This window comes from Ptychodera flava, chromosome 20 (genome assembly GCF_041260155.1).
Source record: "Ptychodera flava strain L36383 chromosome 20, AS_Pfla_20210202, whole genome shotgun sequence".
NCBI lineage: Eukaryota > Metazoa > Hemichordata > Enteropneusta > Ptychoderidae > Ptychodera > Ptychodera flava.
Window position 1 is genome coordinate 26,952,032 of NC_091947.1, and position 27,474 is coordinate 26,979,505.

At 35.9% G+C, this 27,474-nt stretch overlaps 1 protein-coding gene across 41 annotated transcripts in view; it reads left to right on the forward strand.

Annotated features, from left to right (window-relative positions):
* Positions 1-27,474, forward strand: part of LOC139120453 (myoferlin-like) — a 137,903-nt gene that overhangs the window by 75,712 nt on the left and 34,717 nt on the right. For 27 of the 41 annotated variants that reach the window (XM_070684863.1, XM_070684867.1, XM_070684870.1 and 24 more), the window contains 18 exons: positions 6,132-6,235; positions 8,545-8,613; positions 9,612-9,655; positions 9,912-9,991; positions 10,640-10,651; positions 13,690-13,790; positions 14,443-14,859; positions 15,597-15,703; positions 16,323-16,490; positions 18,281-18,476; positions 19,128-19,280; positions 19,917-20,063; positions 21,313-21,345; positions 22,980-23,060; positions 23,787-23,866; positions 24,387-24,501; positions 25,354-25,456; positions 26,183-26,307. In XM_070684863.1, the coding sequence (XP_070540964.1) occupies positions 6,132-6,235; positions 8,545-8,613; positions 9,612-9,655; positions 9,912-9,991; positions 10,640-10,651; positions 13,690-13,790; positions 14,443-14,859; positions 15,597-15,703; positions 16,323-16,490; positions 18,281-18,476; positions 19,128-19,280; positions 19,917-20,063; positions 21,313-21,345; positions 22,980-23,060; positions 23,787-23,866; positions 24,387-24,501; positions 25,354-25,456; positions 26,183-26,307 (2,135 nt within the window). Of the gene's footprint in view, positions 1-6,131; positions 6,236-8,544; positions 8,614-9,611; positions 9,656-9,911; positions 9,992-10,639; positions 10,652-13,689; positions 13,791-14,442; positions 14,860-15,596; positions 15,704-16,322; positions 16,491-18,280; positions 18,477-19,127; positions 19,281-19,916; positions 20,064-21,023; positions 21,054-21,312; positions 21,346-22,979; positions 23,061-23,786; positions 23,867-24,386; positions 24,502-25,353; positions 25,457-26,182; positions 26,308-27,474 lie in introns of all 41 variants that reach the window. The other 14 variants (XM_070684872.1, XM_070684876.1, XM_070684883.1 and 11 more) reach the window with 7 other exon arrangements.

Here is a 27,474-nt window from a genome sequence, read left to right on the forward strand (position 1 = left end):
TATGATGTATGACTGGATAGATACTAGATTGCTGTACAATAGTCTATGATGTATGACTGGATAGATACTAGATTGCTGTACAATAGTCTAGGATGTATCACAGGATAGATACTAGATTGCTGTACAATAGTCTAGGATGTATCACAGGATAGATACTAGATTGCTGTACAATAGTCTAGGATATATCACAGGATAGATGCTAGATTGCTGTACAATAGTCTATGATATATCACAGGATAGATGCTAGATTGCTGTACAATAGTCTATGATGTATCACAGGATAGATGCTAGATTGCTGTACAATAGTCTATGATGTATCACAGGATAGATACTAGATTGCTGTACAATAGTCTATGATGTATCACAGGATAGATGCTAGATTGCTGTACAATAGTCTATGATGTATCACAGGATAGATGCTAGATTGCTGTACAATAGTCTAGGATATATCACAGGATAGATGCTAGATTGCTGTACAATAGTCTATGATGTATCACAGGATAGATGCTAGATTGCTGTACAATAGTCTATGATGTATCACAGGATAGATGCTAGATTGCTGTACAATAGTCTATGATGTATCACAGGATAGATACTAGATTGCTGTACAATAGTCTATGATGTATCACAGGATAGATGCTAGATTGCTGTACAATAGTCTAGGATATATCACAGGATAGATGCTAGATTGCTGTACAATAGTCTATGATATATCACAGGATAGATACTAGATTGCTGTACAATAGTCTAGGATATATCACAGGATAGATACTAGATTGCTGTACAATAGTCTAGGATGTATCACAGGATAGATACTAGATTGCTGTACAATAGTCTAGGATATATCACAGGATAGATACTAGATTGCTGTACAATAGTCTAGGATATATCACAGGATAGATACTAGATTGCTGTACAATAGTCTAGGATGTATCACAGGATAGATGCTAGATTGCTGTACAATAGTCTATGATGTATCACAGGATAGATGCTAGATTGCTGTACAATAGTCTATGATGTATCACAGGATAGATGCTAGATTGCTGTACAATAGTCTAGGATGTATCACAGGATAGATACTAGATTGCTGTACAATAGTCTAGGATATATCACAGGATAGATACTAGATTGCTGTACAATAGTCTATGATGTATCACAGGATAGATGCTAGATTGCTGTACAATAGTCTATGATGTATCACAGGATAGATGCTAGATTGCTGTACAATAGTCTAGGATATATCACAGGATAGATACTAGATTGCTGTACAATAGTCTAGGATGTATCACAGGATAGATGCTAGATTGCTGTACAATAGTCTAGGATGTATCACAGGATAGATGCTAGATTGCTGTACAATAGTCTATGATGTATCACAGGATAGATGCTAGATTGCTGTACAATAGTCTATGATGTATCACAGGATAGATGCTAGATTGCTTTACAATAGTCTAGGATATATCACAAGATAGATACTAGACCGCTGCACTGAGGCAATGGAGTAGGAAAACAGCAAATGATCAGCAAAGGTACAGATGTAGCCAATCCCTGCATGTGAATTATATCAAATTGCTGTGTGCTTGTCTGTTATCTTCTGGATGATTAACAAAATATATATGTCACACTTGATGCTTTACACATGTACTGAAACAGGTGTAGTAGCAAGTGATTATAGTCACAATTAATTGTTTACATTTAAGTAAACAAATTTACATTACTTTGTAGTAATAGTGTCCTTAAAAATACATTCTTCATATGCAAATATTAATTAAAAATAAATTTGATAATACTGTAATAGTAACATGAAGAAATGAAGTTCAGTGACTCTGCTGATGGAAATAAAACGCTGGATGAAATGTTGAAGCCAAACTTATGTTTCATTGAACACATCCCCACATTTTTGAAATGTTTGAAAACAGGACGCTGATATTTCACAGGGGCTTCAGACTTGACTGTTGATATTTGCAGTGCATCTACAGAGCATTTATATTCTTCAAGATAAACCTAGCCAGACAGAAAGACTTCAGTTGGTCACGCAGTGATGTTTGAAATCACTGTGCCTACACACAGGAGAATCTCAAATTTCAGCAAAGTAGATATACTGGTATCCTGGTACTGCCACGACGCAACTTGATAAGGTCGAACATTGGGTCATTGTCCAACATGAAAGTCTGAGATGTTGGGCTTGCCTCAAATCTAATTTTTGGGCTCTGGTATGTGTAGGATGCATCAACATGAAAGTATTAACCCTTTTCCTGCCAGACAGTAATAACTGTATCCCTTCCCCATCAGCCAAGTCAGTAAAAAGCGGTATTGAGCCAAAACATGACGTATTTTCACCCACTTGGCTTGATATGTTATAGCATCTTTTGTCAAAAAAAAATCAACTTTACAGTATTAAGTTTTCAACAGCCTTCAAATATACAGTATTATGTTACAATACATCATATGGAATACGTTGTGTTTCATTAATTTTAACCATCTTGACCTGGTGGTGAAATATGGACTTGGCAGGAAAAGGGTTAAATTGGATAAATTGTAGACTATTTGGGGTATCATAGAAGAAGAGGTCCTCAGTCATATGGATTTATTTTGATATTTGGTACACTATCTAACATGTGCAGATCCATTTGAACTGTATGTATATAAGTTTGTCCAGTGTGAAAGATAAACATAAAGCCGTCCCACGGGTAGCTGAGAAAACTAAAATTCAACAGAAAACTACAAAAGTGGGACAGTTTCAGTGACAGGTCAGTTTAAAGTGAAAATATAATCGGTTAAGGAATGTGATTGGAAAATAGTTGAGATATACCCATGTGTTTATACAGTGTGGTTGGATATATTGCACTTTTCATGTGAATGACTTCATCAACGGTATATGTCTGCTTCTTGGAAGCTTGCCAAGGTACTTCCGCCTGGAAATTCCCAGTTGCAGTTTAACATGGAAAATTTTTCACAGTAATTCTTCCGTGGAAAGAAAGTGCAAGTTGAAGTGAAACCTTGAGAGACGGTATCCTCTGAACTGAGTTGCATCTCTGATATGATCTTAACTGTCTGTTCTCATAAAGCACACACATTTCCCATAGCTCACAAAGGACAAGTCACTTAAAAAATTTGTCACTTATAAAGTTGGTGTTTGAGAGGCTTTTTTTGCCTGTACTCAGTGTTTACAAATTACAGAGGGCGATATGCAAGGACATTGCACTGGCCAGCTTGGGGTTCAAATTTCCTCAAAAACATTGCAACATTAAACACACAATTAGATATTTTATGTGCTATCTCGCATATGTTATTCCTGAATGATGTTCTGTTTTTCTCGGTTTCAGTTGTGGAAGTCTTCAAGATCAAGATGTTCCTGTTTGAAGACCATGAGAATGTTTAAAATTTACAAAATGTAGTCAACTTAATAAATATTGTGTTTATTACCAGAATGATTTTCCCGTATGTCCAATTCTGTTGTGTGGATACTGTTTATTGTCAGTGTTTTTTTTCCTTCAAGGGCGGACCTTATTTTGTCAAGCCTTGCCTATTAAATAAATAAACCAGTATACAGCTATTATAGCTGTCTATCCTTCAAGGTACACTATCAAGATTGTCTTGCCCTGCCCACATACACTACATCCTGTTCCAACAATGACTGTAATAAATTTTACATTTTAATGGGAGGCTTACAACTGTTTTTATGAAAAACTGCACGTTGGTATAAGGTTTATGGGGGTTTTCCAAGAATTGTATTTCCCAAAATCAGTGTAAGGATACGATTGTAATATAGATATCACTTCGGTTGTGAAACCATTCAAGAAAGTTTTTTAATGTGCAGGTTTTTAAAAAATGATGAATCACCACTCATGTATTTTCTCTGAAGTTTGTATGTCTCACGCTAACCCTTCATTTAAACCACTGCTTCCTTGAATGCATATCAGTAGAAAAATAGATTCATATAGAGTCATTTATGACTCCTGGGGGCGCTGTCTTAAAAAATTGTCCTTTCCCTCTGGTCATTGACCCCCATGGTTGATGATTTGTGGGATGTGTTCTGTAGGTTTTAACATATGGACGTTGATTTATCACCTGTGTGATGATAAGACCTGATAGCAGCCTCTATGTAAAGCATTGCCTCTCAAGAGACCAACAAGTACAACCATTGATCGTATTGATAGTGTAAAGAATTTTTCAGTGATCCCAAGATGATAGGAACAGTCACACCTGCGCTAAAGCAGGATGTGTTTGTAGGGCACAGATGCTTTGGGAAGTAAAATGGAGCACTCAAAACTATTGAATATGTGGTTTAAGGTCAGGAAGATACAGCCTGTTATTTTCCGTAAATGTTGAGCCATATAGATTTTTTCACGTCGGTGTATTTTATCGATGTACTCCACTATGTTGTAGAGAGCAATGCTAGTAGATATACCTGTAGCATTAAGTAAAATGTTTTTGTGAAAAATAAGAATAAATCAGCCCAGTTTCTTTTGTAAAGTTTTCTATGATTCCTTTTTGCCTGTGTAAGAGAATAGCACAGATCGGAAATACTCTTTAGAAAGCTTCTGGATGTTCCACCATGTACATGCAAGTGTGTACAATTTCAATTTTACAGCACCTTACTGTGTGGCCTTTCGTATTTGACGTATGTTAGCCTATCAAAGTACAAGATTTTTCACAAGAGGTCAATAATTCCCTGCACACATTGATCGTCAGTTTGATTATGAAAAGCAAAAACTTGACTTAAAAGCCCATGCCATTATTTTATACCGTATAGTTTGAAGTGGACATTTACAAAACAACATGTGAAAAAGTATCCATCAGGAAGTTTGGAGGCAGGAGGTGGGACCTGAATTAAGGTGGGGTTATTCAAGGTGCACTCTGTTGATTCTGACGTTATTTCGTGCATTTCATGGGACAATCAAACAATGACTAATTTTGGGATTGGCATTTTTGGCCCAAAGTACAAAAACAATAGCCCCATTATAGACCATTTTAATGCTGAGGGAGGGGCCTGTGTTAAGGTATGCTTGGCATTTATTGCCCAAAGTGCAAATATAATGGTCCCATTATAGACCATGTTAATGCTGAAAGTAATTAAACCTCCCCTTAACCCAACTGTTACACTTTTTGTAATGTTGGACAAGTCACCAGCAGTCTACTGACTTGGGCAGCAAGGCTGGCAAAATGTTGACAGTCTTAAAATGCATAAAGTATATTAGTTTCATAGATTTATTAATACAATGTAGGGCGCAAAAAGCTGTTGTCAAAAATTGTGAAAAAAAGAAACAAGCCCTCATATACTTAAATCTTGAACATTTTTTGTGTGTTTAATATGCAGTCACAGTGCTTCTGTTCCCAAAAAGTACCATTATTTCATCAGATTTATGTGAATAATAATTGACTTGGTTATTCATTTTCCACAACAATATTCACTCTATCAATCTGATTATTTAGTCATTTGCTTCGTGAAAGTTTTATGAGTACATGTAGGATTTGAGCAATGGTGTGATATTGGAATAAATAATTTATGTTTTTGTTTAACAGTTGAAGTTTGTTGACAGTACCGAGAAAGTGACATGTTAAGTTGCGAAATGTAACATGTCTGAATGGAAATATTAATATTGCATAAGTTGTAATTGCCAGTTGAATTCTGGTTGAAAATGTTCTGCAATTGTGGCTACTAAATCTAAGACAGGAATGTTAAATATGAGCTTTAGTGAATTTTCTGTCGCCAGTTCTATCAGCAAAGGCACTGCCCAATTAGTTTCAAGGAACTATATTTGTTTGCTACACACAAAGTTTTATGCACACTTTAATTTTATGTGTGACAATAATCATAGACATTATATGTTTCATGACTCTAATTTTATTTTACAACCTGTGATTTGAATTACAATAACGATGTTTGTGTGTGTAATCATTTACCACAAGTTGTCAGTCAGCTGTGCTCATAGTTCATACTTATTGTTCTTCTCACAAAGTTAAGTATGATTTACATGTATTTACTGTGGAAGATATTTCATCAATCAGATATCAAAAAAGTGTTCCAATGTGGGAAGCTGTATGTATCTAAATAGAGGCTTGTGTAGCTATGAACCTGTCCAAACTAGATGATTTGTCTAACATTTTGTTTGTGATTTTTTTTGCAGTGGATCCTGGTTATTTTGAAGGTGTGAAAAAAGTCCTGGGTGTGGGCGAGGAACAGAAAGAACTTGTAGATCCATACTTTGTCTTTCAGTTTGCTGGCAAAAGTGTAAGTGCGACAGCTGTCAACTTTCTGATGACTTGCATCCCTGCTATGTAAAGAAATGTGTATTACGTTATTTGGTTCATTGCTGTGTATGTTCAAATTGCTTTTCAAAAGCATTGACATACAAGGAACTCCAAGTAAGTTTCATGCTCATGTTAACAAAGTTCTGTTGGTCGAAGTATTTGTATCCCATGATGTCAATTGTCCAGCAGATCAAAGGCTCAAGATCAAGCCAGAATTTTACTTTTTTTCAAAACAAGAAGCACGGTCAACACCTGCCAAATTTAGTGTAATTGTTTTCTTGAAGACAGTTTGCTTTACTGTCTGTGTCATTTTCAGCACACGTGTGTAAACACGTGGGCTATTGTCATAGCGATGTCTGTCTGTCTGTCCGTGTGTGTGTGTGTGTGTGTGTGTGTGTGTGTGTGTGTTAGTGTGTGTGTGTGTGTGTCTGTCTGTCTGTCTGTTTACACGATAACTCAAAAACGCCTGAACGGATTCAAGTCAGATTTGGTAGACAGGTACCATATGCTACTTGCAAGAACTGATTAGATTTTGCTTAGTGTGGCTTGCATATTAATGAAGTTACGCAATATCGTTTTTTTTCCGTACAATGGTTTCCCTATGGAGACGGTAATGACAGTGTAGACATATATCAAGAAATACTGCACAAAATTTCATGAAACTTTTCACAGATGACAATCTCAGAACATTATGATGATGCTGTGAGTGTCATGTCAATTACCTTCTCATTTGCATATTTAACGAACTTTTGTCATTGGTGAGATAACTCTGAAATTACTGCACCAAACTTGATGATACTTGCAACAAATATTGATCTGATATATATCTAATTATACTTAGAAGCATTGGGCAGTGTCAAGTTAATAAATAGGTCATTTGCATATTTTATGAAGTTCTGTAATTAGTCATATAACTCCGATATAACTTCACCAAATGTGATGAAATCTGCTGTAGATACTGATCCGACTGATATCTAACTGTAGTGTAAAGCATTAAGTAGTGTGATATTAATTAAGGGTTCATTTGCATATTTAATGAACTTTGTAATTAGGTATATAATTCTAAAATTACGGCACCCAAGTCTTTGAAATTGGGTACAGATATTGTTTTGATGAATATCTAATTGTACTGAGAAGGATTTGGCAGTGTCAAGTTAACAAATAGGTCATTTGCATATTTTATGAAGTTTTGTAATTAGTGATATAAGTCCAAAATAACTGCACCAAATGTGATGAAATCTGTTGCAGATACTGATCCGACAGATATCTAATTGTGGTGTAGAGCATTTACTTGTGTGAAGTTAATTAAGGGTTTATTTGCATATTTAATGAACTTTGTAATTAGTGATATTACTCCAAAATTACAGCGTTAAATTTGATGAAACTTGCTACAGATGTTGATCTGATAAATATCCAATTGTACTGAGAAGCATTGAATAGTGTCAAGTTCATAATTAGCTCATTTGCATATTTCATGAAGTTTTATAATTAGTCATATAACTCCGAAATAACTGCATCAAATGTGATGAAAACTGCATATACTGATCTGACAGATATCTAACTGTGTTGTAAAGCATTTAGTAGTGTAAAGTTAATTAAGGGTTCATTTGCATATTTAATAATCTTGTAATTAGGTATATAGCTCAGAAATTACAGCACCAAATTTTGTGAAACGTGCTACAGATATTGATCTGATAAATATTTAATGTTGCTATGAATCATTGAACAGTGTCAAGTTAATATAGGGATTATTTGCATATTTAATGAACTTTGTAATTAGTGACATTACTCTAAAATTACTGTGCTACAAATGTTGATCTGATGGATATCTAATTGTCCCATGAAGCATTGAGCAGTGTCAAGTTAAGTAACAGCTCATTTGCATATTAAATAAAGTTTTGTAATTAGTGATTAAAATCTGAGAGTACTGTGCGATGTTGAAAAAAGACCTGCTTCATTTAGTGATAACATATATCTTATTGTTCTGTGAAGCGTACTACTATTAATGAACCTGTTGTAAACACGTGAGCATATTCAGTTCATATCTGGTCAGATACATGTGAGAAGAAAGTCTGGGTAAAATGACAGCAAGCGAAATATTGGGCAAAACCGTTAGTAGCCGCTGCTTGCTTGGACAGTCCTTGCACAGTGACTTGGATCTGTATGAGAATTAAGTCGACCAACAAATTGCCTGTAAACCTTTGCTGTGACTCTTCTGTTTTGCTGTTTCATGGGTCAAGTTTTCCGTGCTAATGTGAATTTTTCTTTTTAATTTTGAAACTGTAACAGGTAAAGAGCAAAACAATTTATACAACGGATCATCCAGAATGGAACCAAGAACTCAGACTGGGCATCAGGGTTTGTACCTTTCACTTCCTACAGTGATTTCCATGCAGTCTGGATGATGTCGATGTCATGCCTTGAACTACAAGTTATTTTACAATTGCCAGTCCAATGCTTTCAATCCAGCATAATTTCCCTAGTGTAACGCTGATTACTCATTGTATCAAGTTTCATTGATAAACAATTACATATTAATGAGTTGATTTTACAAAAAAAATTTTTTTTAATAAACCACTAATCATCAGATCAAAGTCATCAAAATTTTTGCATGTTATAATCTTAAAATAAGTTCTTGGCTTGCAATTCCCAAAATACCACAGCCCATCATTAGATACTTCAATAATCTATGTATTAGCTTTTCAACGGGATGGCGGCAAGTCTTTTGAATTGACCATTCCCCACATAATGCCACCCTTAATTGGCATTTTTTTCTAACATTTTACAAATTTACTTTTAGCTTGAGTTGAGTATGCAGCAAAAATGTTGACCTCTAAAAGGTGTTGAAAAAGCTATTCAGTTTCCAAATCTGTGTTTATATCAGATGGTTCTTGTTTTAACTGATATTAAGGTAGTATACACCTCGAAAGTGAAAGACTTAAACTTTTGCTTAAAATTTCCTGAATGAAACTTTCAACCATTCTCTTACCAAAGCAACAAAAAAATCGGGGGTCACCGTGCAAAGTTTGGAACTAACGAAAACAAATTGCTCAACATTTTGCAATTTTTGAAATTCAAAGTGGATGCCATTCCTGTATTAGCTCTATGGCGAAAAAATTAAATTTTAGATTTTCGAAAAACTAAGATGGTAAAAGTTTTTATTTCTCCAAGAGCTTTAAAATGAGCCCCCACAAGTAGTAGATGAGTAAAGAATTGTAGAAATGTGAGAGTCCGACTGTCTGTCCCCGAGGCAGGTTCTACCTTAAGTGAACTCCTTTTTTGTTGGACATGAGTCTCATGTAGTCCAGTATGATGAGAAAAATATTATTAAAAATAATTCTGTTTATTGGTTTCAGTTTCCATCAATGTGCGAAAGAATGAAATTTATCATGAGGGACTGGTGAGTGCTTTATTTTGTATTTGTGAAGTTGTGTGGTTTAAAAACCAGTAGCTTTAACTTTTGATGATTTTTTCATCATTTTTTGTTTTGTTTTTTTAATTTCAAGTTCTGGTGCTGCTCCCCGAAGCATGTTGACACACCTACTATTCAGCTTGTCAACATGGTGTCCATAAGTGTAAAATACAGTGCTAATGTTTTCATTTGAATTCTAGTCTGGATCACAATAATTCTGAAATGTCTCCTTTCTTTCATGTAGGGATCGTTTGTCAACAGATGATACCATTGGTACATTTAATTTAGATCTATCAGCAATATCTTCTCCTGGTGAAGAAGACGGTAAGTTGCCATCATAACAATTCCATGTCCAGCACAGTGAGAATAACTGATTTTAACACATGATCTCCTAAGCTTCTCACTGTTGTTCACCAACACTTTTGTAATGTTAGAAGAATGTTGAACCCTCTTTATCAGAAGGAAAAATCAAAGGTAACCATTTTGACTAAATGCTTCCATTGGAAAAGGTAAAGGAACTATTTTTTGGATTAAATTTTACAGTTATTATAAGCACTACTCCCGTTTGAAACATATTTGCTTTTGCTCTGCAATCTTTTTTTTGTTTTAATCTTTGAGAATGTATAGTTGCCCTAACTATGCACCAAGTTTAGTCTGTCCAAGCCTGACTTCTACAGTTACATGTAGCATACCTGTACAACTTCACCGTACATGTATAGGCATTCAGGCTTGAACAGGTTAACTGTAAATGCACCCCGTACATCACATATTTTGTATGTGTCATTTATTTTGCAGTGTGTCAGCTCTTTATATTTTACACTCTGCAATACTTTTTATATGTACCGGTATTCTAAATTGTTTGCACCAGTTATTTCTTTAATTATATCATGAGGGATGAACTTATGTTTTAGTTTTATTTTTGTTGTAGAATGTGTTGTCATAATGTTTTATTATTTTACTGTCTCATTTCAGATGAAGATCGAGGTAATATTTGGTAGATTAACCTGCATAGGTAGAAATGCTTTTGCTGCTCATGTGAAAATACTGTAAAAGTAGTTGAGGTGATAAAGTGAGAGACAGGGGGAAATTGCTTTGCTGTCCCCAGGTGTCAGCTCAATCAGCCCTCTAATTAACTAATTACTGATGAGCCTTGCCAATTAACCAACTAAATTGCAGATTTCTCCTTACTACATGCTTGTCTGGGAGTTGGGAGTGTCGTTGTGGTATTTAGGGATGCTAGAGTAAAACCGCTTTTTCGTTGATTTGAGGGTGATTCATAATCGTGACTGCATTCTTGTACATGACAATGGTGTAGTTCTCTACCCGACAAAGTCGCATATGCGCCGTTCTCAGAAAATCTGGTTTGATGACAGAATTCATGAATAAAGTTTGCTCTAAATTACATGCGATCAGAAATTGCTCACCGTCAAGACATATGACAGTAGCAACTTAAATCTTAAATTTCACACATTTTTATCAATTTCATTTATTCATGGGAAGGAGAGCAAGTTTTCCCTTAAAGTGAACTCTTAGCAAATGCAGTAATTTGACTCTAATGTATTTTCATAAATGAAACTCTGTTTTTCAAATAAATGAATGCATATCTGGAATATGGGTCACCCTAGAGCTGTCTTTCAAAAAGACTTTGGTTGCAGCATTTTTGTTTAATTAACAAAGGGTTAGAAAGCTAATGGCTTGCTCTGTCTTTATCTGTCTGTAACACAAACTATGCTAACCTTTCAGTATATGTGTGTAGCAAATGTTGATCAATTCTCTCCTCTAGCAAATTCAACGAAATTTCAGAATTCACAAAAGCTTTCTGCCATTGGCCCTCAAATTACCAGGTGTCAACTGTGTAATCAATTTTTGTCAGGATATTACCATCAAGTTTAATTGATTTTTACCTTATTTGTCCAGAAAGACATTTTTAGTTACCAGCAAAAAGAAAAAAAACAAAACTTTGATCGACATATCACCATAATCATCGACAAATGACACAGTAGGCGTACAGAAACAAAACCATAATTGTCAGTCAAACTTTTGTATACAAAAACAAGGCCCCACTCCCCCTTCCTTGGTACTGTACATGTAGTGTTTTCGATAAAATGTAGACCAGGACTGTTCCTCATGAGAATGAACTTTGAAATATCAAAATAGCATTGATCTAATATCTGTGAATCTGTACCATATCTTCGTAGAATTCCCAATAGCATAGAACTATAAAATGTCAAAGTACTAGTATCGTACACTCAGATCCCTTAATACTGTTATCTTTGATTCACACAAAGAGTTATCGAGCATTTGTTAGACTATTCTGTTATACTGCAGTCTGTCACTGTCTGAGGAAAAAGATGGATTTATTAAGGGACCGTGCTGTATGTCATGTCTGTTTAACCCTTCAATCCACAGTGTAGTTGTTCCTAGAACTATACATCCAATGCACAACTCAGATGATATGCACAATATGTAGTACCTCACTAAAAATTAGTAGACCCACTTGTGGAGCTTCCATCTTTCACCCCCAAAAATTCTGACAGAGATGTGAAGAAACAACTTGCAGTTTGTGTGAAAAATAAAATAAAATATAATTGTTGCAAAAATAGTCTCAAGCTAAAATGTTTTAGAAAAAAGATAAAAAATGGATAAGAAAGGCAAGAAAATCCCATTATTGCAAAGACCAGCTTAGTTCTCATGATAATACGCAGTGATTGAAACCTTCAACAGAATATGTAAAATGAAAAATTATTTCATATATATTATGTTTTATTACAATATTGCCATAAAGTTCATGTCAGCGTACCTAAGAGATCAGATTTATCACATTCTTTAAAAAATAATCTGAAATTATATTGGTTGAATATTTATGAATGTTTGAAAGTGCATAATTTCTGCTTCCTATGTACTTTATTAATTTTCTGTTTGCTTATATTTTGCACCACTCTGCTCTGCCCTGCTTTGATTTAATTTGCCTGCCAAACATCATGATAGGATTGTGCACGGATGTGACAGATAGCTGTCATTGGGGGATACACTGTCTACATGGGGGATGCCATCGTAATGAAAGACTGATTTCCGGCCATTCCGTGTCATTCCATGCCACATTCATTCATCCAGATCCATAACTCATTTAAGTCTCATGGGCGGCATGAACATGTCGAAGCTGTATCCATTGTTTGAAGGCATCCATGAACACCTGCGACGTTCCTCAGCAAGAATTGTCATCTCTTTGCCATGATGTGTCATTATCTTACTAGTTCATAGTTCTTAGTAAAATCATTAACTAACAATACTTCTCTCCTCATGTAGGTTTTCTCTTGATTTTCTCTTCTCCGGCTGATGTCGATTGATGTGCTAGCAAGCCTCTGATTTAATCAGAGTCATTCTCTTTCTTCTGAATTTTTTCATTCATATAGCAAAAATACAGTAAAATCTGTCACAACTGAACATTTGTCCCATCAAAGGAAAACTTCAGGAAAAGTCTCCATGATGGGTTGACCTCAGTTTTGGTGTATATCACTTCCTCGTCACTGTTTCTCACATAATCCAGTGTAGTTATGGTTCAGTTTAGAAAGGTTTTACTGCTATTTCACACTTCATTGACACAACTCATGATGTGCATTCTCGTCTGAACATCATAATGCATGATTGTCATTTACACTGTCGTGCAGTTTCCACTGTGTTTTGACAATGTTGCTATCCAGTGCACAAGACAGGAACTATGTTTTAGACCTGTGCTGTGGATATTCAAAAAAATGGATTAAGGTTTCCTGCGATCACTTTGGCAAAACAATCGAGCCAAGTGACTTGTTTCATCAGTGTCACCTTGTATATGCAAATGAGAGAAGAAAACAGAACCTTATTCCTGTTTATTGATGTGTACAGAATAGCAAATTTGTGGAAGGTGTGTGACAGATATAGTCAAATAAACAGTCAATCATGCATGTTGCCATACCAAGAAGGGTATAAGTACATGCATATAAGGGGTATTTCTAAATGCCATTTCTGCTATATTCCAAATGTAGGTTTTCTACCAACTTTTGGACCAACTTTTATCAACTTTTATGGATCAACAAGAGAATTTTCAGACTTGCCTGATGAGTACGAAGATCTCAATCTGGGAAAGGTACGGCTCAGGATCAGTTCCACCAGTTTGTCATTTCTCTGTTATCCCTGTTATTCTGTCCAAGCTCAGTGATTGGCCCAAAGAATTTCTTGGAATGGCCGTGTCCACCTTAGTAAGCAGGGGTGAAAACAGTTGATAATTGAACACTGAGTAACATAGCAATGTCAACAATTAGTAAAACGCTCTGTAATTTTAGAGTCCAGCTTTCTTGCTGTCATGGCATGCACTGTTTGAAGTTGTAAATAGTGTCTCATATTTGAAATGAAAGTTTTCACAAGATCTGTGCATACACATATAAGTACCTATAACAATTTCAATGTTAGTTTATGAACGACATACAAATAACAGTATGGTAGGGCCTGTTGGTGTTAAAATAACATAACTAGATAACAGTTCTGTCATTCATATGTAACAATGTCAGTCTCATAAATTTTAAAATGATATTTTGTTCCCACCTGTATTCTGAATAAAACTATAAAAATTGCTCTGTATGCTCCTACTGTAAACTGCTGTGATTATGCAAAACAGAGAAAATGTTTTGTGAATTTCTGTTGAACCCACTGTTGAAATCAGTGCCATTTTCTTGGATTCATATGGGTCACTCCTTGCAACTGAATCCAATTATGATTCCTGTGTGTATTCAAATTTGCAGGGTGAAGGAGTCGCATATCGTGGGCGCGCTCTGGTCTCCTTGGAGACCAAGCTAGGAGACTATCCAGAAATACCCGTGGATGAAGTTCACAACCACGATGTCCTGGCAGTGCACAAATTCCAACGCCGTCGTAAGTTTCTCCTGTATGGTGCCTTTGCGGAAGCGACCATGATCAGTGTCACTGATGGACCCGTTCAGTTTGAACTCAGCATTGGTAACTATGGCAACCGCTTGGACACAACCATTGTGCCGCAGGCGTCGACAACTCAGCCAACCAATGCTGTGTTTGATGGGTGTAATTACTATTTCCTGCCATGGGGTGACAACAAACCCTGTGTCATAGTCAACTCTCACTGGGAAGATATTAGTTTCAGATTGGAACCGCTCAACATCCTTCTAAAGATGGTGGACAGACTGGTACGTGTTAATTCATGGTTGACCTCCAGGTTTAGACATCTTAACCGTGTGACTACTTTGAGTGCCAGAAATTTCCAATGAGATGCTGTGTGTGTTCACAGTACATTTGGTAGCAATTTGTGGCAGTCAAGTGGTGACAGTAATGCTTCATAAAATGACTGTCACTGACAATGGCAAATTTTGTGGTTTGCAAATAGTTTTCCTTTATTACCATTTGTTCAGCAATGAGAGGAGAGGGTGAATTTACAAGGACATGAATTAATTTTTTTACTATTCTTTCCTAAGTTTTACTTCCATATGATTTATTTGTCAGAGTTAGTTAGTGAGATAGTTCTTATTGACTCTTTTGGATTTGTTCAGAGGAATGAAAACACTTGGAAAGTTTATAGACAATACTTGTTGGAGAAGAAATATTGATCTTTTGCAAAACTGAAATGGTTACAATGTTTCAAGCTAAATTTATGTAATTTTGTGTCACAGTTCATACAGAAAAAGACATTGTTTCATATGAAATATGTGTTAATAATGATTCTCTGATTTTGTGGATGAAAATTTAAACTTTCATGCTCATCCAGACAAGTGCATGGCATCTTTGACATTGTTTACTGTGTTCAAACTTGACCTGTTCCCAAGTTTACCCACGTGCAGAGTGCTTAAATCTGAATGCGTCAATTAAACTCTGTAAACTTGAATCACAGTTTAGTCGACTTTATTGCTCTCTGTTTTCCTGCACACAGCAAACCAACTTGAGGAAAGTACAGATTGCCATCAGAGCAGCAGCACCAACAGCAGAAGTCGCCACACAACTCATTGCATTGTTAGATAACCTCATACAAGACTGTAGGTAAGTTGTCTTATGAAATTTCTTGAAGACTCTGGAATTGTATTACTTTTGATAGTAGACCTTTTTGCATAATTATTGAGTGTTTGAGCTCTGTAAAATGGATGAAGCCATTGCTATGTGTGTGTTGATATCTGTTTCGGTGGAAATATGATATTATCTTTTGTAGATGTCTACTCAGCTGAGTAGGATCTATGAGACTTCTGAATATTTTTAATAATTTCACCATTTTGCTTGCTTATGGATTATTAATTGCTTGGCCATTTGATTTAATTTGATCATACAGTATTAGTTAGCATTACGTACAGGACTGGGTAGAACATTAAGCAAGTGAATACAGAGAATATTGCGTTATTTCTCAACCAAATACACATAGTGTATAAAGAGTTGATGGCAACTTTGCCAGTATTGTAAAGAACACCAGAAATCCACTGATACTGTCAATTTCCAACAGATAAATTTTGAAATAATAAAACTTCTTCTCCAGTAAGAATTTTAAATTACTTGATAATAATCTGTACAACTCCGATTAAAGAAAAACATTTCCTTCTTAAACATTGTCATTTTCTTTTTTTTCCCTTCACTAAATAACCCTAACTGCATATTTCTTTGCATCACATAGCAAACCTTTTCCCCAGTTTGATGTGACCAGGGTCAGGACAACTAAACTTGACCAATACATTCAGGAAATGAGGAACTTTGACCTGGCCAGAATCTGCCAAGAAGCCACACATGTGAGAGATGGGGTGGTCAATAAATATTTCCCTGCTCCACCACAAATAAACATTGGGTACTGAGAGAACGATTCAGTCTTGACATTGAACTATTTGAGAATTTTAAACTAAAAATCACCACTCTACATTTGAATGCTCCATCCGGCAAAAGCTAATCTTGACATTGAAAGAGCGCCACCAACGGTGAAAATATCAGAAGCGATATAATTATGCACTTTACAGTTTGACTTCAAAGACAGTTACAATCAAATTGACTTCGCAATTTACATAATGTCATCGCAGTTGGTATCAGTTGGTGGTGTGTATCTTTCAATGTTGTCCCCTATCTTCCAAGTAATGTGATCCATCCCCCGTAGCAGAACACAATAGTTTGGATTGCAAAACTCTGGAACAAGGGGACGTATTTGTAGTGCTGCTTTTACTGAATTTTTCCAGATTTGCAAGTTCATTCACGCATTGTGTATACATTGTTCCATTGTTCCCTTCTAGCAGCCTGGTGTCTATAACCATTAATAAACCTAACTGTTGACAAGCTATTAACATTGCATTGCAGTGCAGCTGACCGGTAACTCACCTCTGTCTTGCTGTTCATTCCGTGCACTGTGTGTTTCCACTTCCAGGCTTTTTACCGCAGATCACTTCTCACAGTTCCAGTTACACATTGCAATTTTACATTTGAAATATCATGGTGTTAACCATTGAAGGAGATGAAAATCTTTGTCCAAGGGGAAATTTTCACTTAATTCGTCCTCATGTTTTTTCCCAAATATTCCACCTGAATAAGATTCATTTGGATTTGACATCCACATACTGTGAGTCCAGGACAGTAGTACCGGAACATTGCACATATTACATAAATGTCCCAGGTGACAAACCACACAACATTGTACACTTTACGTTCATTTTTGGCAAATCAGAATTATTTTTGAATTTTTGACAGGTGTACTGTAATAGTGCTGACCATGAGATCTATCCATTTTTACCTAAAAGTTGAAATACTGCTGGTTCAAGGAGACAGACATTCCCTTCAAAACGTCCCCCACCATGATGCCCAAGCCTCCGCTCATCACTTAGATTTCAATATATTCATCTGCAAAATTTGAACCACTACAGATTTCTAAGTTTTCACCCCTTGTCTTACCTTCCCCTCCAGAAAAATAATAATGCAGTATGAGCTCAATCAAAGTATCTCTGTGAAAATCAGTGAAAACATGAAAAGAAACACCAGACCTGTTCTTTGTCATCCTATGCTTGGCATGGCTTTAATCAATCAACTTCAGTCAATGAATACCTAATTGCAAGTAATAGTAATGCTCGCTAGATATTAAAATCAAAAGTAATCTCACCATAAATTATTCTGATAAAATTGTTCAGGTCGTACGCGCCTCGAAATTTAAAGACTTATATTTACGCTGGTTCTATTAAAACAAATTACCTTAGATTTACCAACATTTGCGATTCAGAATGGCCACCATTCTTGTGTAATAACTCCAATGAGAAAAATTAAATTTTTCGATTTTCAGAAAAATATTAAAGACCGTGAAAACTTTACTGTCTTCAAAAGCTTCAAAATGAGCCCACACAAGTGGTAGATCACAAATTTTAAAGTTTTGTAAAAATTTGAAAGTCTGAATATCTGTCCCCGAGGCGCATTTTACCTAAAAGTAAAATCTTCCACTGTTGTAAATGCCTTGGATCATAATAACCAATCACACAGCTTTAACAGTGCAGGCTAAGTTGCAGTGACTTTATGTAAACTGTCATGTGAATAAGCGCCATTTCTACTGAGTGCTGTAAAATCTCATTTGGATGTTTTTCTGTTTCATTCCTGCACTTGAACTTGCAGTCAACCGATGCCCCAGGTGGATCCAACCAGACACAAAACCAATGAACTTGACATGAGGAGGCAGGAGATGAGAGAAACAGACCTGGCCAGGATTACCCAGGATGCAACACGACTGCGTGAGAATGCCACCGACGTCAACGAGGCTGTGAATGAGATAGAGGGGTACCTACAGACTCTCAAACACCTTGCTATTGAGGTAAGGATTTCAAGTCATGGAATTATCAAAGTTTAGAGAGGAAAGTATGGATACCGATATTGACTGCTTCATTCCCAACTCTCTAATAGAGGACCAACTTTAACATAGAAAAACATAATTTTGCGTAACTCTGGTTTTGAAGGAGTTTAGGTAAACACTATCCAGTGTATGTACAACATAAACATTGTGGTCTGAGATCCAGGACCACCAATCATAATGCCATCATTATATGATTGGTACCTCCAGGCCAGGTTTCAGGAAAATTTGATTGAAATTGATATTGATCATGTTAATCACAAAATGCTTGATTTTCCATAGCTCTGATGTATTAAAAGCGTTTTTTTGTTGTTGAGCACAGCAAAGTGATAACCATGGTTCCAGTCCCATCGTTGTTCAAGGGCTCCCCTTGATATCAAACAAATAACACGAGAAGATAACATTGATTTCCCATACATATTAGTTCCAAACCCTCAGCAAAAACACTGTATATACTATTATGCAGGTTACACTATGTCATATATTACCAGATTCTGGTATGTCCATCCTATGACTGTCAGATGAATAGCTTTCAGATTTTCACGTCTTTTAAACAAACAGAGTAGTTTTCTAGATTGTTAATCAGATGTGAACACTTTCAAATGCTATTTTCAGCCTCAAAACAGTGTTCCTGATGTAGTGGTGTGGATGTTGAGTGCAAGGAAGCGTATTGCTTACTTCCGAGTGCCATCCTATGAGATCATGTACTCACCCAACCCAGAGGCCTGCGGCAAGCACTGTAACAAGTTTAGAACAGTGTTTTTGAAGGTATGTTTATCAACAAATACTCAAAAACAAAGCTATTAAACTATTAAACTGACTTTTAAAACAGCAGCGTATCATCTTTAAATTAATACAAGTGGTGGCGTTTGTTTCCCTGATCATCAAGAATGGCTAATTCCGATGTAGAAAGACTGAAAACCAGTTCTACATGACTCTTGAAATCATATTTCCATGTCTTACAAGTATTGGATATTGATATGCATTATGTGCTAGTGTACTACTCTTTACCCTGTCGCTGCTTTTTTACAGGGTTTCTCAAGTTAATTTCTTCCTCCTAGATTTGAAAATTTTTTGGAAATATGTGAATATTTGCCAATCTTGGCTCCTGAGGGACTATACCTAAAATACAATTGAGTGAGTGGGAAGATAGTAATGTAGAAACATTGAGCAAGTAGGAATGCAGTACACATTGCGTTATGCTGAATTCAGTCGTGTATTTGACTTGCTACCAGCTATTATTCACACTATGTAGAAGAATTTATCAAAAATGCTATTTCCACAGCAATTTGAATGCACTATATTTGTTGTTGTTCCTGTGTTCTATATTTTGAATTTATGGCAGGAGCTCACGTGATCAGATTGTTCATATAATGTTTGTTTGTTTGTTTGTACCGCTGACAGCATCCAGGAGCAAAGTCGGAGGTTGCTCTAGGAGCTGAAACAATCCCAGCCATGTTACGTTTGAAACTCTGGTTGGGTTTGGAGCAACATGAAGAGAATTTTGCCAAACAGCAAGGAGGGGGACTTATGGCCGTCTTTGCAGAATCCGTGAGTATGCATGTTCCATATTATGACTGCAAGAAGAAAAAACAAAACAAAAACAAAAAACAAAATTACCATTGATAAAAGAAAATCCCAGAAACAAAACAAATAATGAACAGAAAAGAAAAAGATGAAAAATTCAGAATGAAACAGTTTTTACATGAAAAAGTTCAGTTACTGCAAAAATTTCAGTTTTAAAGTAAAATTTCTCTCTGATTCGTAAACTCTGCATCGTAAAATCTTACTGTTGCTGAAATGAACTTTAACTGATTGATCAAATATGATCAGTGAAAAGTAACTTCTCTTTTTTTACTAAACAAAATCTGTAGACAGTGGATTAGAAAGTTTTGTTTTTGATGTGTTGATGATTGTTATGAAATGCAAACTGTAAATACCATTATGACTCATATCCTGTGACTTTCAAATAAGAGTTTCTGTAAAAATTTTGGCTCCAAAGCTGACAATTTAGTTTTCATTTTCAGTGTCATCTCATGATCTCTATCCATCTTTCATCCAAAAAGCTGCAGAAAACATTTCATGCTCTCTTTTTGTGTCCTCTTTTACTGTTTCATTCTTCTGTCGAAATTTACCCTGAGAATGTAATGTTTAAAACACTAGCAAACAAAATGGAAACCTCTGTACTTTGAGGAGCATGATTAACAAACAAACAAACATACTGAGATTGGAGTGAAATATTCCACACCAAGAAAAAACTCAACTTAAAGAGTGCAAATATAATCAATAAGGGATTGACACACTGACTATCATCTAAATTATCATCATGCATTTGACCTTTGACCTCAATACATTTACATCCATCATTATACATATGACCTTTGATCAACTGGAGATTGACATCATCGACCGAATCTTGACAACAAAAATTTTCTCTCTTCTATCAAACTTTCATCATTGTGTATGTTAACGTCTTCCATCATAATATTAATTTTTCCGCGGCAACCTAAGAACACTGAAGTTTCAGTGTTGGCAGAGTCTGTAAGTTTTAGCATTGCTTCCTGCGCTACCATATTCATATAAAAATAACCTTGATGTCGCCAACTCGTTCTGTGTTCATAAATTAAAAGTCACGCCTGTTTTAAAAAATATTCATCCTCATATGTATGACCTTTGACCTAATCGATGTTTTTATCACGTACTGCATGATGCATGAAATACTTGTCCACACGTCGTGACTTGCCACGCGACATCCTCTCCAAACAAACCCCCTTCCCTGCACTTGAACCTGCTGCCGCAGAAAGAAGCCTGTATCAATCGGAATGCTGAAGTCGTAAGTGGAACCTGCTGGTTACAACAAGTCTCTGTCTACCCTAGCGCTACTAGTAAAATCCGACTTAATGCTAGTGAACCAGAGCTTTTAATGGCACCTGCTGCTTCAAAACCTTCCCTCGTATCTATCTGCATATAATTAAATGATGATTATCACTGCACACTCAATTTTTTGTAGTTTTAGAGTACATTTATATCACTGTCATGCTCAGCACAGACAGTTTGAATTTTGCCATAGTAATTCTTAGAATGGTTTATATTTTCTTGTAAATTTAGTCGTTTTTTCCCGTTTATTTTGAGGTTTATTGTACAAGTTCTCAAGCACTCCATAACTTGAGGAGAGATTTGAACTTAGATGTGACGTTTTTGTCAAATGTATCTTTCTACTTCTTCATACCATACATGCATATTCTGTCATTCAAATGTTGTTTCCTGCGTGTTGACATTGGTGGTGGTCATTGTCAAGTTGGGGCTTTTGGTGATGGTCGTTCTCAATTGGGATAAATATCTTCCCTTCAGACTAGTTAACTTGCTGCTCAGTAGTGTTAAGCTGTGTTATTTACAGAAGTTCTGTTTTTATGACTTGGTATACATATGGTAATGACTGTTACCCTCAAAAACTGTGGCTCTAAACTTTCTTGACATAAATTTTCTTATCTTTATTGTCTCCTTTTATACAGTTTTGCATTCTTTTAAAGTTTTATAGAAGGCCAACAGAGATTTTGCCAAATATTTGAGAAATATTTGAGAAAGTGGATTCCAACTCTGATTATTATGAAAGGGTCATTCTGGTGATTGGTGTGTTTTTTTTCAAAATTTTAACTGTAATTTGTATTCTCTCTTATTCAAACTACTTCCCCTTGCAACTTAAAGTGTGGCAGACCCTAGAAAATTATTGTTAGGTGATAAATCTACCATGTCAAACAGTTTGTTTGGCCCCAATTGAGAAAGACAAAGTGGAAAATTGCTAGGGCTCAGAAACAAAATGCCAATTTTACATTCAACATTTGTAGTTTTTGTGTTTTCAAATATTGTGCTTCATGCAGATGTGAAATGAATTCCCCTCCTGCCTTCCAAAATCCACATTCATGGTACATGGTGTCCCTGTCATTTGGGGTAGAACATCACACCGTCGACACCGTAAACACATGAAGCAGACTCGTTCTTTTTCAGTGGCTTTGGTGTTCATGGGATTGTGAAAGGACAGCCACGCGTTTCAGATTCAAATGTGTCCACTTGTTTCCATGACAACTACACATCATTGTGCCTTTGAGTACAGCTACTTTTGTTAATAGTAAAAATCATTTGTTTTATGACATTAGCTTAACTAATTACAAGGCTGTGACAAGATAAAAATTCAATGACAGGTTGTCACCAAACTCCATATTTATTTCAAACCTTTTAAAAGAGATCCCCGTTATCCTTCCTGAAAAGCATAAGACATTCCACAAGTTGCAAGGCTTTCACTCTTCTATAAAATTTTGACAGCTCTGCGTAAAAGGACTTTTAAACTGTCTAGCTTGCAGTTAAATGTAAAATGAAGTCTTTTTCTTTCACAGATATTTACTGCTTTTGTGTTTGGCCAGTGGCCAAATCTCTTTCAGTTCTAAAAACTGAATTTCATTTTTTTTACAGTATGAAAATCAGATCAATGTACTTGGAAACTGGACAACAAAGGGATTGCCTCGACCCAAGTATTCTGATGTCACAGGGCAGGTAGGTATTAAAATTCAAGATATCTTTTCCTCACATGTAAATTAATAAAAAATTTGTCTATATCGGCCAAATTTAATTTTATTGCATAACTAAAGGCCAATTCAACCTTATCGCATAATTAAAAATTGACATGCATGTCTGTATTTGTGTGCCTTTAACCTGTTCATCCCTACTACCCTGTAAACAGGTTCACATTCACTACTGATAACAATGAGTTTGGGCCAAACCATTGTTGTGATAGGGTTAAAGGCACTCTCTTGGGGCTGATGTGCAGCGGCGTGGAAGGTTATAGCTGATAGGTGGATTGAAATTGTTCACAACGACTTAAGAAGTCTGATGCTAAGACTATTGTGTTTATGGATGAGATTCATCGATTTGATGATATTCAGCCAGCCAATAAACTACAAGCTTCTGAGGCGCTGCACATGGCCAAGTTCTGATGTCTACTCGAAGTATGATAGTGTTCCTAAGGTGTGGCAAGTTTGCTGTGTGTCCTATGTGCCTCGCACTGTTTATCGCTATTGCTATTTCTGAAATAACCAGTAGTTTTCAGTCATTGAAGATTTATCTTTCTTCAACTGAAATTCTTGAAATGAGTCCATCAAAATCAGGAATGGAAAAATATCATCAACCCACCAACTTACAAGGTGTCTTATTGATATTGAAAATACTGTCTAACCAAGCTCAATGCCAAGTGTTTTTTTTTTATCTTCCAATATATTACAGCTGAAATTGGACAAGGACAGTTTTGCTTGTCCAGAGGGATGGCGATGGGAAGGAGAGTGGTTTATCAGCCCAGAGCTCAGGTACCGAATACAGAATTTCTTCAAAATTGCTTCCTCAAATGTACTTGAAAGATGACATCTTCAGATGCCTTTTGACCAGTTGCGGTGAATAGCGCCCTCAATAGTTTGTCACTGATCCACACGCTTAATGGAATACCGGTACTTGAATCACGAGTGCAGAATGTATAGTCAAGCTTTTAACAATGCATTCTGGCAGATTCGTTGGAAGCAGTTACAAATCATGGCGATTAGATATCCTTTAATATGAGAATAAATTCTGTTCTTAGGCAGTCAGTGTGTATAAATACATGGACATTGCATAATTATCTTCAACAAGCACACCAGATTTTCTACATTGTATATACACAAGCTAAAGTAACAAGCAATAATATAATGTAAACACTGGGGTGTTCCCCAAAACTTTAAAGAAATGTGAATGAAACCATTCATTTCAGACTGATTGGAACGTTGACAGACATTTTGACCACAATAATTGATGTTTTTATTGTTACACCTTATACTTTTCCTCTCCTCCGTTCAGTTTGAGTTACGACACTGACGCAGGTCACAAGAAATTTGTGGAGGACGCCTTTGAATGTCAGCAGAGGCTACCGGCCGGTACTTGGCAGGCAGCAGCTACACCCTACACCGATGTGGTAAGTATACCTGTCGAAATCCGAGTCTGTAAATGCACCAGGTACTTCAGACATGGCATACCGGCTTGAAGTCATAGGTCATTGTCATCAGATGAAACCAATTACATCTGAAGAGACTCATATATATCATGTATACCCTTTTTGAATGCTCTATTGACAGCTTATGCATCATTGAAAAAATTATGAAAGCTTTCTCATCAGCAAATTTCTATCAGAGACTGTGTTTTCACATGCTTATCAGAAGTGAGCTGTAGACAATTATTGTACCAAAGTAGTTATAATGTAAATAAGAAACTCTAAAACTTCAAATAAGTTTTAATCTTTCCAACTCTCTGTTAAGTGTTGACTCAAATCTACTTTATTTGTTCTTCAAAGGACAATTTGCATTATTCACATATGTTTTGATGTTTGTTATTTTGCTATTGTTTGTAGTTCACTTTTCCACAAAAGAGGTATATTTGCCTTTTGCGCCTGTTACATTCTCATTTATAACTGCTCCCCATTCAAGTCGCAAGTTGGTCAGTGACATAAACATTAAAATAGAATATGTTACTGACTTCATATTGTAGAATACTCAGTGCTGCATTTTTTGTCTCAATATACTACATACCGTTCAGTTTGTGTGTTTTATTGCTATCCTAAAAATCAAGAAAAAAATTTACAAAAATTCCAACTCTTTCACAACTACTTGAACATTGTGACTTTATCTATATAACAGTTGAAATCAAACTGTAAATTCAAACTAACATCGTTTCCAAATATCTGTATATGTTTGAAGGAATATTGCATGATTAAGATGTATTACATTGCCTCATTAGGGAAAGCTCATATTGTCTTTGTTGCGCATTACAGAGAGGTGATGCTGTCACCCCCCGAGATGAAATAGAAGCTCCCGAGGGATGGGAATGGGATGATGACTGGCAGATTGACCTGAACAGGGGTGTGGATGAAGAAGGTAGGATATCTTTGCATGTTTTGAAACGCCCCTCTATAAAAAGTGTGGAAGATTGTCAGAGACTATGTGACACTCATGTGTGCCAGTTTGATCGTTACCTGATGTGTTGAAAATTGTATTGTAACAATCATCTTCCGTTTTCTATTCTTCTGCTTCAGTTTATCAACATTGTTTGACATTATGGAGCCAATGAGCAAAATTACATTTGTCTGTGTTTTTGCTAATTTATAACCAAGTTAAGGTAGTAAGCGCTTTGAAAATGAGAGACTTATACTTTTACTCTCACTTTTCTCGTGAAACTTTCACCCATACACTTAAAATTACCTGACATTTACTGGTATTTGAAATGGCGACCATCTCTGTGGTAACTCTATGGGAAAAATAAAATATTCAATTTTCGAAAAATTAAGACTGTTAAAATGTTACTCACTCCAAGAGGTGTAAAATGAACCCAAACAAGTGGTAGACTGAAAAAGAATTTGAGAGTCTGAGTATCGGTCTCCAAGGCACATTCTTCCTTCATGTTACAGAGGTTCCGATGTCAATGTACTGGTGTTCTCTTTGACACACTGATGCTGTCTCGGGCAATAGAAATATCACGATAGTTATCATTCCAGATCATCTACATGTACCTCACTGCCTGTTACCAAGCCTGAATAACAACACTGTTTCCAATAAGAAATATGAATTTTGGTGATTGTCTTTTTTGTTTTTTTGTTTTAACAGGTTTTGAATACTGTGTTGAATTCACTCTGGGTGGATTCACCCCTGTGGAAAAGACGTACCACCTCTGTAGACGACGGCGTTGGGTCAGAGGTCGAACACTGACAATTGATCCCAAAGCCCTCATGGTAAGTCACAGTCAGTCCAACTTCAACCATTTTCTGCATCCTGTGTATGCTTGCAGGAAGTTCTGGAAATGCATGTTTAAGATTTCCAGATGCTAGAACTAGCTAAACAGACTGCTTGTGAAAAAAAACATATTCAAAGCACGGCCAATTATATATTCAAAGAATATCAAGGAGCAACGGAAAAGATTTTGTTTGATGCTGTAATGTCATGACACGGAAATTTCATAAATTTCAAAAATTTGTTACAGAAAAGAGAGCTTATACTATTTGCATAGTTTTTGAATCACATGACTATCACATGACTCACATGTTTAGAAGAAGCCGTGGCATGGAGGTGAATTCAGCCAACTTACAATAAGTCAAATTGAATAACCTATGAAATGTCTGTGCTGTGATTAGTAAGACTTTCCAGAACATTATCCGATCAAAGGAGTGTAAAATGATGCATGTGTGTATGATGTCAAATAAATCTTTGTCAACAGATTTTGTAAAGTGAGTGGATATTTATTATGTCTGCCTGTTTTGCTATACTTGTTTGCTGTCTTTCTCTGTCTCTGTCTTCGGACATCTTGTTTCATAAGTTTCCATGTTATGATGATACTGTAACAGTAAATCATTTTCATGTTGTTAGTACACACAACATTACACACGAAGCTTGAATGGTTCTTCAACATACATAGACTCATTAGGTATCAACTATGCCAGATGTGTAAGTTAGGTTTCTACAGAGATGCAATCCCTTTCTGGGTCCCTACTGATTTCTCTGTCACTCTTTGGTGTTCAACCGTGTTCCTTGTAGGAATGGTTCCCTTTTGGTGTCTGCTTGGGGTATGTTCAAGTCGTCAAATAGTTCCTTCACCTTATTTTAGCATTTTGATTTGGCTGGACAAGATTCTAGCATAATAGATATTATTTTGTATGTGGATATTCTGGTTCAAAGTTTGATGTCTATTTGATGTATTCACAATAGCAAGAATCAAAATTATGAAAAGTCAATATTTTACAAAACATGTTTTTATGTTATTTGGAGTAAACATACAGTTCTTATTTATGAAAAAAATGTTGAAAATATTTAAACTGTCTCAACACAACAGATTTCATAGCTATATTTAGTGTACAAAACTTTTCTTCTCCAAAAATCCTAATCTTGCCAAACTGCATGTCAAG